At 38.0% G+C, this 13,956-nt stretch overlaps 1 protein-coding gene across 7 annotated transcripts in view; it reads right to left on the reverse strand.

Annotated features, from left to right (window-relative positions):
- Positions 1 to 13,956, reverse strand: part of KDM6A (lysine demethylase 6A) — a 204,290-nt gene that overhangs the window by 103,331 nt on the left and 87,003 nt on the right. For all 7 annotated transcript variants that reach the window (XM_059386257.1, XM_059386259.1, XM_059386256.1 and 4 more), the window contains one exon: positions 332 to 390. In XM_059386257.1, coding sequence (XP_059242240.1) covers positions 332 to 390 — 59 coding nt within the window. The remainder of the gene's footprint in view (positions 1 to 331; positions 391 to 13,956) is intronic.

Here is a 13,956-nt window from a genome sequence, read left to right on the forward strand (position 1 = left end):
ACAGACCTTGAGACAGTCATTCTCCAGTTCAAATAATCTGGGGACCACTGGTCCATAATGAATGACTGAGAAATTCCAAAAGCTTTCCGATCTAAGCCTTCTTCAATCAGAAGCTCATATGATATTCTTTTTGGAATGCATACAACTCTAACAATCTAAAGTGGGTCAATACCTCTGAAGGAACAATCTAATCAATTTAAGAGAGTACTGAAAACCAGAGGCTTAGTGACATTAAAATATTTTGTATTTATTATACATACACATACAATATTAAACAAAACAAGCCACTTACTAGAAATAACTGGAGTTAACCAGTTTTGTGTCAACTTACCACTGAAATGCATTGTAATGGAAGTAGACCAAACCAAGACCATATAAAAAGGCAGCATTCTGTAAATAAAAGGAAAAAGAAACTTTTAAGAAAACCATTTGAGTCTAATGCATATGATGTTATTATAAAATAGTGTATCAAAGATATTTTTAAGTTATTAAAACCATCCTGCATTACAATATATTACAATATATTTTTAGAACACCAGAATAACAGTGATGAGTCAGCAGATGGCACACAATCCAACTTGGAAGATTCTCTCGTTTCTTTTAATCAAACCTGCCCTGAAATAAAAAATCTATCAGAATTCCATGGACACATCTGAAATAAAAATCTATTACTCAGGAATAAGAAAATGTTTGGATTATGCTATCCTAGTCTCTCTTGCTTGCATCTGTATTTTTTCTCTGGTTCTTTGTTTCTTTAACTAGATTTAATTTTCTGTTCAGTGCTGCCAGGAAGGTATTTACAATTCAAGGAAATGCACAATATAAACTTAAAACAAATTTTAGTGGTTTAAAAAAAATGCTAAAATGACACCTAGCCATTTACATTTGGAGCTTTAACACCAGTGATTCCTGGGGCGCCTGGGTGGCTCAGTTGGTTAAGTGCCCAACTCTTGATTTTGGCTCTGGTCACCATCTCAGGGTCCTGAGATCCAGCCCTGCTTGGGCTCTCCGCTCAGCAAGGAGTCTGCTTGAGACTTCTCTCCCTACCCCACTGTGCCTGTTCTCTCTCTCTAAAATATAAAACTTTAAAAAAAAAAAGTAAACTAGCATCAGTGATTCCTTTTGTAGTACAAAACAGAAAGATGCTTATTCAGACTCATTCTGACCTCTAGCCTCCAAATAGGAAATAGCTAGCTATACACCATTTATTCAAAAAGGGCAAATGTTTGAGTATCTAATACATGTTTTGCCAGTACATAAGCAACTCTGTTTTAGTAAACCTTATCTGTTTAAAAAAATAATAATAAAAGGTTTCACACTGATTCTGGTGAAGAAATTTCTACAACCTATATTCTAAAACCTGAAAATTTTAGACTTTTAATAAAAATGCTTCTTGCTACACAGTCTTGGGTTGTATTTCCCTGGAAGCCCGCCCTGAGACAGAAGTTTTTAAATATAGTTTACTCAGGAAGTTGCCCTAGGAAATACCAGTAAGGGAGTGGAAAAGTGAGGCAGGGAAGGGAAGGATGCCAATAAAGGGTGCAATATGGCTGGTTATACAGCCGGCACTCAATCCTGCTGGGGATCTGTAGTAGACAGTATGGAACATTCTTAAAATCATCTTGCCCTAGGTGTGAGGGACTAGAGTACTTAGCCCACAATCACTATGGTCACTGGTTAGAGAAAAGGAATCAGTGATGTTTAAAGTGTCAACTGAAGTGTAGACAGCTAGATGACTTTTGGCCTGCAAATGTTTCTTTTTAATACTAAACTTTGTTCAGGGCACCTGGGTAGTTCAGTGGGTTAAGCCTCTGCCTTCGGCTCAAGTCATGATCTCAGGGTTCTAGGATGGAGCCCCGTTTTGGGCTCTCTGCTCAACAGGGAGCCTGCTTACCCCCCTCTCTCTGCCTGCCTCTCTGCCTACTTGCACTCTCTCCCTCTGTCAAATAGATAAATATCTATTTGTCAAAACAGATGTCAAATACATAAATAAAATCTTTTTTAAAAAGTACTAAACTTTGTTCTAGGATTATATTGTACACTTCCTCTAAATTCCAAGTACCTTTCTGGAAACACTGAAAAATATTTTAAGTACATCTTAAAATGTAATAAATATGAAGAGTTAATTTTATTAAATCCTCATTACCCTTAGCTTTCCAAATGAGAAAATTGCATGCTACAAGAGTATTTACAAATATGGGGATTCACAAAGGTCTCAGACAACATCTATTTCAAAAGTTCATATTTTTAAAAAAATTTTTAATTTACTTGGAACTGTTTTTAATCGGGATCATTCATTTACCACCCTATTCCCCACCCCCTGAAATATGCTGAACATTTACTAGGTGTTCAGGGACACTCAAGGGTTGAACAAGCGAAACTGATTAAAACATACTTCCCCTGCACTCAAGAAGTATGCAATCTAGTCTGTGCAGGTGATAGGGACTGGGGGGAACAGTGATATTAAGAATGCAAGCGTAGGTAATTCAGAGTCATCAAGCATTCTACCAAGAAAGTCTAGATTTGAAAGACAACTGTCTTCATGGCTGAGTAACAGATTAACATCTTTCACCTATTTAGCTAATTACTCACAGAAGGTGGTGTGGGGTATGGTAGAATTTACTGAAGAGAATTTCTGCTTTCAGGAAATACCTGGCCTCTCCCAACCTAGCTTATCCTTCCCACTCTAGGAAATCTTTTTTTTTTTTTTTTTAAAGATTTTATTTATTTATTTGACAGAGAGAAATTACAAGTACACTGAGAGGCAGGCAGAGAGAGAGAGAGAGAAGGAAGCAGGCTCCCTGCTGAGCAGAGAGCCTGATGTGGGACTCGATCCCAGGACCCTGAGATCATGACCTGAGCCGAAGGCAGCGGCTTAACCCACTGAGCCACCCAGGCGCCCCCCACTCTAGGAAATCTTACCCTATCCCTGCCACCTCATAAATTCTATCAATTATTTAAGATCCACTTTAAACGAATCTTCCCCCATGAAGGCCTCTAAATTTGGCCTCAGCACAATATCTCTATGCTACTACATTATTAATAGTAAGAACTTAATTTAATGCAAAATGCTAATATCATCATTTCTTTTTGAAGGTTCTAACACCCTGTGAGGTGGTAGAGAGCTTCCTTTATAGAATAAAGAAACAAGGATCAGAAAGATTAAACAAATTGCTCAAAAAGTCAGGTACTAAGTAGTGGACATAGGAATTGAATCTAGGCCTGCCTCCAGAGTTCACTCTTAACTACTATATTTTTGTTATTTGTGTACTGACTAAACCCTATCTCATCAGACAAAAATGCTAGAGAGGCAGGAATGCTAATCATGTGTGTATCCCGTTACCACCTCACACAGTGCCTTCTACACAGCAGACGCCCAAAGGTTTAGCAAACTCAATCACCCAGTATTTAAGCTCAGTTATTAAACTCAGCTTGCGAGATGACACAGAATTAGTATGAGTAACGGTTCCTATTAACCAGGAGCTTATAAATTTCAGCAAGGAATTAATTTTTCCATAATAGTAAACAATGTAATTCAAACTTTTATTGAGCATCTATTATGAGTCACAACAGTTATCAGCACTGGGAAGAGCTGTGAGCAGACAAAAATCCCCACCCTCACTGAATTTACAATTTAATGACAAAAGATTATGAAATTAAGAGAATAATATATTCCAAGCTACAACCATTTAAGAGTTAATGAAGTATAATAAGGACTAGGAAAAGGGGAAATACTTGGGTACTGTTCTTGAGGATGGCTGGGAAAGGAGAAGGAAAAACAAGCCTCCGCAGCCAGGGGTTTTAAATCACTGATCTTTAGAAACTGACCTGGAGGTATGAATGGCTATATGCTCTTACATAAATGAATTCCCTCCCAATGTACAATCTCACCACAAATGCCAAGAGCATCCCCACTGAGAAGCATCTATGCGAGGATAGATGAGCAAAGGCACTGTTATGGAAATTAACTTAAATTCGATGTAGTCATTCTTCAACCTATGAGGAGTCGGGGAGTAACTTTCTGGGAAACGTACTATTTAATAAATATACTCCTGCTTCACTACAAATCTTCAGAAAGTATCCATACCAGGTGTCAGCAAGCTATGGCACATGGACAAAATCCAGCCAGGCACCTGTTCTTTTGTAAATAAGTTTTACCAGAACATAGCTACATCCACCCATTTACTTACTGTCTATGGCTGCTTTCAGCTCCAAAAGAACTGAATAGTTGCAAAAGAAAGACTATTGGGCTTAGAAAAAAAACCTAAAATATTTACTCTCTGGCTTATAAAAGAAGTTTGCCAACTTCTGACCTTGACTAAATTACAGTACCCATCACCAACCCAAATTAAGAAATTATAACTTGATGAGATTGCTATCCGCTTACACTGAAGGTTCTTATACTGTGCCTACAGTGAAGTTATTATCACAGATGTGGCTCATTAAAGTTAGCAGTTCACCAATACCAGAGTCCAGAGTAGCGTTTTCACTGATTCCCAACATAGCTCTTAAAAAACTCCTAGGGGCACCTGGGTGACTCAAGTCAGTTAAGTGTCTGCCTCCGGCTCAGGTCATGATCCCAGGGCCCTGGGACTGAGCCCCTTGTCAGGCTCCCTGCTCAGCGTGGAGAGCCTGCTTCTCCCCACCGACTCCCTACCCTTTCACCCCCCTTATGCTCTCTCACTCCATCTCTGTCTCTCAAATGAAAAAAAAAAAAAAGAAAGAAAGAAAGAAAGAAAAGAAAAGAAACAAACACACACACACAAAATAAAGTCCTAAGTGCCCTGCTCCTAAATCAGAGCTCCAGGTTTAGCTGTGAGAGGGGAGCACTCTGCAGTCCTCTGGAGTTAGGACACTATAACCTTTATTCTTCCTAGCTATTCCTTGGCATCTTTTCAGCTTCCCCAGACTGTATCCAAATTGAAGGGAAGGACACTGAGGGTTCTACTTCCATTTTCATGAACATAGTTACGTAAAAGTGGATTGGAAAGCAAGAGTAATAAAGCAGGCAATGTGATGGTTCTAGCCAGTGAGACAAGCAGATTCTACCATGGGGTTTCAAGGAAAGCTACTGCTTTTTGTGCATAAATGTTTCCTTTCCTCCTCTTCTTCCTTCTGTTAGTATGTCATGGTCCCCAGAGTAAGGAAGGTGTTAACAGCCCACCAAAGTGGAATGAAAATTACTTTACCCTGAAAACATCTGAACAATCAGCAGCCACAAAAATAAACATCTAAACTAAAAGGAGCATCCTGAAATAAGCTGCTAATGACTCCCCTCCAAGGGAGTTCACTGATAGGGAAAATACTGACCCTTGGCAGAGGAAGTGTGAATTCAGATACCCATCAGCATCAAAAAGTCCAACACTTTCCCTACCTTCCCAATAAAATGCCTCCTAGGCATTTTAAGTTCAAAAAAACATTCCATACTTTCCCAATGAACCCCTAAAATTCCTTCCTGTTTTGTTAGATCTATATGTAAACTTTTATCTCTAGCTACTGAGGGAATTACTACTCACTAAGCAACTCTAGCATGCACCTATAAACAAAACAAAAAACAAAATTTGTCTTTTCTTCTGTTAATCTATTGTCAGATAATTTGCAGACCACCCCCGCACCCAACCCAAGTAAAGTATTTCCTCCCAACAGTGACAAGCAGCAACTCCTGTGTAAAAATCAAACCAGGCAGCCACTGGAGTGGCAGACATAGACATACCGTAAGATTTATTTATTTTGAGAGAGCATGTGTGCCCATAAATTGGGGGGGAGGGGGGAGAGAAGGGGATGAAGAGGGAGAAAATTTTGAGCAGACTCCACGCGGAGCTTAGAGCTCACTCGGGGCTCAATCCCTTGACCCTGAGATCATGAACTGAGCGAAAATTAAGAGTCGGAGGCTAAACCAACTGAGCCACCAAGGTGCCCCCTCTCCTTCTGTCCCTCCCCTCACTTGGGCGTACACGCATGCGCTAAGAAATAAAATCTTAAAAAAAAAAAAAGAAAGAAAGAAAGAAAGAAAGAAAGAAAGAAAGAAAGAAAGAAAACACACTTCGAAAGAGTGCCAGTAAATTTAAGATCAGAACACCCTCCCACCACCACCGCCAACCCTTGAGGCCACAGACACTTTCTATTTACCATGGTTTGGGTTTTTTGAGGAAAGATTAGACCTAGCATCCTACAAGTGTGCAGCAATAAGCAGCAAGGTAAAAATGCAGCTGTTTGCTGGACAAAGGGAGGCTGGGATTAACAAAAGAGGCTATTAGTAAATTAATATTCAAGCTTCTAAAATCTTTTTAAGATAAGACCAAAGCTAAAGCTAGTCACTTCGGGCAACTAAATGGTTCTAAATGATGAGATTACCAAGATATTGTTAATATGAAATCTCTGGATAGAACAGCAATTTGATTGTATTTTTATAAAGGAATATCATCAAGAAATAAAACCAAGCCAAACTATTAGAAAAGTATCAAATTTCTTAATTTTATTCTTCTCGGATACTAATCACACATAGCTAGTGATACACAACAGGAACAAAAAATCTGCTGTTTATCCTATCTGGGGACCAAAAGAGGAGATGGGGAAGCTGAAGGCATTTTAAAGCTCAGGAACAAATTTCCAAATGCCTCCAGTTACCTCTACCTGTTAGATATATTACAAATACCTAAAATTCCATAAATCTTAGACTGAAAAGGAGGAGTCTGATGTTCTAATGGTACTAAAGATTTTAGATAGTGGTAACAATCTCACCAATAAACACAACAAAAGTAGTCCTGTTTTTGTTTTCATCTCCTTCTCACCCTAAACCACATTAATTCTATTCATAAAATTCATTTTATAACCTAAAAGCCTTTGACTCAATCCCCTTTCTATTCTTACAGTCTTTCTCTAGGTAAGGACCTCTACTTTGCCTACCTGGCCTCTTACAAGTTTCCTAACTCTTCTTCCAAATTTTAAACTACCCCACCATTTCCCTCCTTTCAATTACGTTCCACATCACTGCCAGTGAGCTTTCGAAAACTCTTACATGACACTCTTCTATTTAAAATTCCTCCAAAAAGTCGCTACAACCTAGTGTGACTCAAAGGGGTTTCATTTTATGACCCTTGGTCAATTTTCCCAATCTCATAGCCACCACTTCAATGCGTTTCTGTGATTTTAGACATGTTTGCTTCCTCTGCAAAAAAAAAAAAAAAAAAAAAAAGCAAGCAAATGCCATCTTTCCTTCAACTCACTTCTCAATCTGGCAAATTCCTAGTCATCCTTTAACACATCACTCACCTCCTCTTTCTAGTAGTAATACCTGATGCATTCCCAAGCCCAAAGAGAGTCAGGTTTTTTGATACTTATTTCCAAATTAATATCCATGTCTATTACAGATATGCTCTTATCTCCTCCACTAGAATATGAGTCTAATTAGTAGAGATGGAACCCAATTCATCTTTTGATCCCCATGGCAAAGTAACTGCATATGTAACTTACTTAGGAAAGTTTTGCTGCTGAACGAATCAATCTCTAACAGCCTATAACCTGTTACATGCTTTTTCATCAAAGAATTTAATACTTTGTTAAATTCAATTTATACTGAATCACTTCCTTAATTTGGACACTTAAAAGGGTTTTCCCAATTATAATAATATAGCAAAGGAGATTGCTAAAGCTCATTATATCCATTATGTCCAAAATTATAGTATTAGAGAAGTTTGTTCCCAAATCCTATGCATAACACTGCATAGTGATCAAGAAATCAGACTACAAGGGCCATCAGACTTGGGTCCGAACTCCAATGTTGTTATTTATTACCTATTAAGACTCATGAAACAAGTTAATTAACTGAGTCTGTTTCACAGTGTTGCTTTAAGGAATTAAGTAAGATCATACACATAAAATACTATCTGGCACATGAGATTTTTAGAAAAAAAGAAAAAAAAAGATATAATGTCTCTAACACCTCCAAAAATTTATCTGGCATGTGGTAAGTACTCAATGGATAAAGCACGATACATAAAATTCCTCATAAAGTCTCACATGCTGTTAAAAAAAAAAAAACTGCACATTAAAAATAAGAGGACTTAGAAATGAAATAGAGTTATGGACAAGACTACTCAAAAATCTATGCAACATATGGGGCACTTGGCGGCACAGTCCGTTAAGCGCTCAGCTCTTGGTTTTGGCTCTGGTCGTAATCTCAGGTCCTAGGGTGGAGCTCCAAATCAGGCGCCACACCCAGCATGGAGTCAGTTTGGGATTCTCTCTCCCCTCTTCCTCTACCTCTTAACCCTGCTCGCTCGCTCGCTCTCTCTCTCTCTCCTTTTTATTTAAAGTAAATAAATAAATCTTTAAAAAAAAAAAAAAAAAAAACCATGCAACATTATAACCAGACTTCAAAAATAGTAACTGGTATCAGGAGATAGGCTGAACCATTCAAGTGGGAAGTTGAGCATGGTCATAGGTTATGAGAGTTGACGCTAAAAATGAACAAAACAGAGGTGCCTGGGTGGCTTAGTCAGTTAAGTGCCTGCCTTCAGCTCAGGTCATGATCTCAAGATTCTGGGATCAAGCCTTGCTTTGGGCTCCCTGCTCGGTGGGAGTCTGCTTCTCCCTCTACCCCTCCCATCCTGTTCATGCTCTCTCTCTCTCTCTCATAAATAAATAAAATCTTTTAAAAAATGAACAAAAGAATGAAGTTGGAATGCTGGCAACCCTTTAATTAGATCAGAGCTGGCAGGTACTGAAAATAGCTGAGAGCTATGACTGTAAAAGACTGGGGATGTGCCTTTCTAAGGGAGAGGATGCAGGCACTCATGTTTAATTTTCTTAAAATCCAGACTATAGCACTCCTGCTACTAGTGCAACAACCATCTGAGAGATTTTCTCTTCCTTAAAGAGGCTGTAATTATATTCCCTTTATCTAGAAAAAAACTTAAGTGAAACAGTAACTTTCAGGTCATACAGACATAATTATAATTCCTACTGGCCAATTAACATGAGGTTAATTTGTACTATGGGTACAGTCTGTTTTGTACAACATGTACCCTCCCTTACTGTTTCCTATCCTCTTATGACCAGACAAAATACATTTCTCAGCCTCCCTTGCAGCTAGGAATGCTCAAATTATTACATTCTCACCAATGAGGTATGTATGAAGGATGTATATGATCTCATGATCCCCTTAAAGGAAAGGGTTGTTGCCCTCTGCTTCCTCCTCTGAGCAGCTCCTAGAATGAAGAACCAGCTCCAAGGCATCAGAAAAAGACAACTCAAGAAAGGAAAAATGTAGACCAATTCCAATTATGAACAAAAAATAAAGATACTGGGGCACCTGGGTGCCTCAGTCGATTGAGCTTCCAATTCTCAGTTTTGGCTCAGGTCATGATCTCAGGGCTCAGCAGAGAGTCTGCCTGGGATTCTTTCCCTCTGCCTCCCCCCCCTCCTTGTACTTGCTCTCTCCCTTTCTCTAATAAATAATTTTTTTAATGTAAAAATATTACATGTTAGTGACCCCAATCATTTAACAATGATAAAAACTTATTACCAATTTGAACTTACTTTAGAAAGAAGAGACTGGTTTAAACAGAAAAAATATAAAACTATCCCAGTGGATGCAGAATAAACATTTGCATACAAAATAAAAATGCTGACTTTTAAAATGATATTTTTAATAGTCAGCTTTTGGTAAAGAAGTCCCTTCCTCTTCTTGAGGCACCGAGGTGGCTCAGTGGGTTAAGCCTCTGCCTCTGGTTCAGGTCATGGTCTCAGGGTCCTGGGATCAAGCCCCGCATAGGGCTCTCTGCTCAGCAGGGAACCTGCTTTCCCCCCTCTATCTGCCTCTCTGCCTACTTGTGATCTCTCTGTCAAATAAATAAATAAAAATCTTAAAAAAAAAAAGAAGAAGAAGAAGAAGAAGAAGAAGTCCCTTTCTCTTCTTGGTTTGTTATTTACCTAATAATAATAATAATTGGCTTTTGGTAAAGAAGTCCCTTCCTCTTCTTGGTTTGTTATTTACCTAAGAATAATAATAACAACAACAACAACTGTAAGTAATCATACTTAATGGTAAAACATTTCTAACATTCCCTTTAAGAAGGCAAACAACAGGGGTGCCTGGGTGGCTCAGTGGGTTAAAGCCTCTGCCTTTGGCTCAGGTCATGATCCCAGGGTCCTGGGATTGAGCCCCGCATCAGGCTCTCTACTCAGCGGAGAGCCTGCTTCCTCCCTCCCTCTCTCTCTCTCTGCCTGTCAAAAAAAATAAAAATAAAATCTTAAAAAAAAAAAAAGAAGAAGGCGGCAAACAACAAAGGTACTCTAGCACCTCCTTCAATCAATACTGTGCTGACATCCTAATTACCACAACAGCAGGCAAAAAGATCAAAAAACTATAAATGAAGTAACAAAAAAACTATTAATTACAAAGGCAGGATAGTCTACACAGAATCCAAAGTAACAGACAAATTAGTCAAGTCAGTAAAAGTTAGTGAAATTGCTTGATAAATTTAACTTAATATATAAAAGCCAACTGCAGTTCTATATATGAGCAGAGATCTTAAATTAAAAGGACATTTATAATAGCAATAAATCTATAAAATATAAAATACACCTTATAATATGCACAAGAACATCGTGGAAAAATTGTATAAAATATTAAGAAAGACAGTCATCTCTTTATAATGAGAGTTTGTTTATTTGTTTGTTTTTAATGCACGAAGTCAATGCAATTTCAATCAATCCCTGGAAGTCACTGTGTTTTATTTAAATTTAGGACTCTGATTTCCAGCACTATAGAAACTGACCAGATACTGAACAAATACTGAGAGAAACCTAAGCCTCCAGATCTGTGCTACTTGTTATAAACTCATTTACTATCTATCCGGCCCTTGCCTTTCTTTCCATACTTTTGAGTCCTATACCCCCCCCCCAAAATAACCCCAGGCTCTAAAACAGTAGTCCACAAACTACAGCCAAATTTTTTCTTTAAAGCCCAAGAGCTAAAAATAATTTTGACATTTTATAATGGTTACATTGTAACTCATTAGTTAAGCACCTACAAAACAGCTGATGTTGTCTCTTGCCCACAAAGTCTAAAACATTTACTATTTCATTCTAAAGTTTTTGGGACCTCTGCTCTAGACCAAGAACTTGAGAGTTCCCTAAACACCTACTGATTGTACTTTCATGTGTTGGCTCAGTTCTCTTCTTGGAAAGCCTCTCCAGGTCACCTAGCTAGATAACTGCCATTCATCCTCCCCTCAAACTGCAACTTCTCTGTGGAGCCTTTCTAAACCCTCAAACTTTCCCACACCCTTTATTCAAAGACACACACTTCTGCCCCCCTCATGGCCCTCAACACCTCCAATATATCACTTACCAAAAACATATGCTCATTTGCGTCTCCCCTCACAAGAATATGGGCAACCTGAAAGCAGGATCTTACTATCTCTGTATTGCCAACAAAGCCCTCGTCTATGAATGTAAAAGCCAAGTTAGTGACTGACATAACTAGTATAATAGAAAAAGTTACTGAAAAGTCGGAAGATGAGCGCAGATTCCAAGAGTTCCCTAGTTTCTGCAGCTTTTAATCAATGGTTCTTTTAGATAAGCATACTACCATAATTCAGAAGCTTTTCTTTCTTTTCTTAAATTCAAGTGGGGGGGGAGAAAGAGTAGGTTTTGTGTATTTTAAAGTTTACAATTATAAATAAAAATGTATCAGAATTATTTAATAAAGTCTACTTAATAGAAGTCATCAGGAAGCAACAGAACTTCTTCACATTTTAACATGCAGCTTACCATCGACTATATACTCAAATACATAGCAGCATCAACAGCATACACGCAATTTTTTTATTCCTTTCTACTTTATACTATAAACCATAACAGCAATTTCTAAACTTTCTGACTCATGAAAAGACCTTAGGTTTTGCTGCTATTGTTGAAGGGGATCAGGACACAGTACTCCAAAAGTATGACACTTCGGCTAAGAGTTATTTTGAGCTGAAGACATCGGAGTTCCTCGAATCTCTCATATGTTAAAAGCAGAGCCTCCTAAAAGAACCCAAGTGTCATAAACTCCTGCCAAGAGAGGAACTCTGACTCTGTCACAAGACTATAGTATCTCCCATCTATTCTCCTAAGGGCTCATTTATTTTCCCAAAAAAGCTGTTTTCCTGTAAGCAGCGCCCTTTCTCCCTCTCATAACCTACTAAGTTGGTATATAGCTCCAAATTCTAGCCACCCGTGGCGTTATACATCACTGAATTTTCCCACAGGTATATGCATTGCATGTGTCAACTACTTTTTTCCCTCCTGTTAATCTGCCTGTTTTAGGTAATTTACAGGCCCTAGCCATGAACCTTAGTAGTCAGAAGAAAGCTTTTCTTCCCTATGCCATTTCTTTTTTTTAAATCATTATGCCATTTCTTTATGGTAAATAGAGTTGTTGAGTAAGTAAGCTTTTATTATTAGCTAGCATTACAAAGGTATTTATTATAATAAGTAATAGCCAACATGTAATGGAATGATAGAATAGTCATGAGACTACTGGCAAATTTTCACTCTTTCAAAAATGACTCATTTGTACTGAACTAGGTAAGAAAAAATATGAGCTCTCCAGAAATAAAATTTTTAATTGCATAATAAACACTATTGGATGTTGAAATGTTAAACAAAAATTAATATTTAATCATGGTTTATAGATCAATGATACCTAATTGTTTATTCTGAATTCCAAAAGGCTCTAACAAAAACTAAAAGTGATCATGAATCAGCCACCAAAACACTTTAGATAAGAAAACCCTGACTTGAACTGACAGGAAGTCTTTATTTAATTACCCCTTAATATAACCAATAGTACTATCACTGCAGAGATGGAAATATGTTGTTACCACAGGGGATCTTATTTAACACAGTAAATGCATTATTATGTTTCCAAAATCCAGAAAAAAAATATCCACCCAACTCTACATAATTCTGGATGCAAGAATTTCAGATAAAGAACTGGGGCCTACAGAATGGCAAATCACTTTATTTTAGAAGCTCTAATTATAGAGGACAGGTTTGAAGAAAGAAGTACAACTAAAACTCAGTCATTTTTAAAAAATCCATCATATATTCTTCAACTTATAATACACTGTGGGTACAAATCACACAAAATTAGACAAAACTATAAATATAAAAAGTTAAACCTAAAAATCATAGTCATGAATTCTGATCACTACCACCCTCACGAATCACACTATTACAGGGGTGCCTGGGTGGCTCAGCGTAACCCCGCATCGGGCTCTCTGCTTAGCAAGGAACCTGCTCCCCACCCCCACCTGCCTCTCTGCCTACTTGTGATCTCTCTCTCTCTCTCTGTGAAATAAATAAATAAAATCTTAAAAACAATGACAACAACAATATTGACTGTTATGTTGTTTATTGATGTTTAGAAAACAGAAATTAAAGGAAGTAACATTAATGTCTTTAAGTGACAGTTCTGGTACAAGTTCTTGAATCCCGAGAGATTCAAAAACGTCTACCCCCAAACTTAGCCTGGACCTGAGAACCTAACCCACACCTGAAAGTCTATCTTAACTTGACTTTGCAAGTCCTTGGTTTTCATTAGCACTACTTTACTTTTCCATGTCTCCTGCCCAGGCACATAGTCCATTATTATGATAATAATCCAACTCTTCAATGAAAAGCATTAACAGTAGTTTGAGGCCCAAGATTCTTTGAATCCCTTAACTCAAATTCCTTCCTTGCTATAACCACCATTTCTAGACTGTTACATTTGTAGAGATTTTTTTTTTTAATTTTATTTATTTGACAGACAGAGATCACAAGTAGGCAGAGAGGCAGGCAGAGAGAGAGGGGGAAGCAGGCTCCCCGCTGAGCAGAGAGCTGGATGCGGGGCTCGATCCCAAGACCCTGAGATCATGACCTGAGCTGAAGGCAGAGGCTTTAACCCACTGAGCCACCCAGGTG

The sequence above is a fragment of the Mustela nigripes genome, chromosome X, assembly GCF_022355385.1.
Source record: "Mustela nigripes isolate SB6536 chromosome X, MUSNIG.SB6536, whole genome shotgun sequence".
NCBI lineage: Eukaryota > Metazoa > Chordata > Mammalia > Carnivora > Mustelidae > Mustela > Mustela nigripes.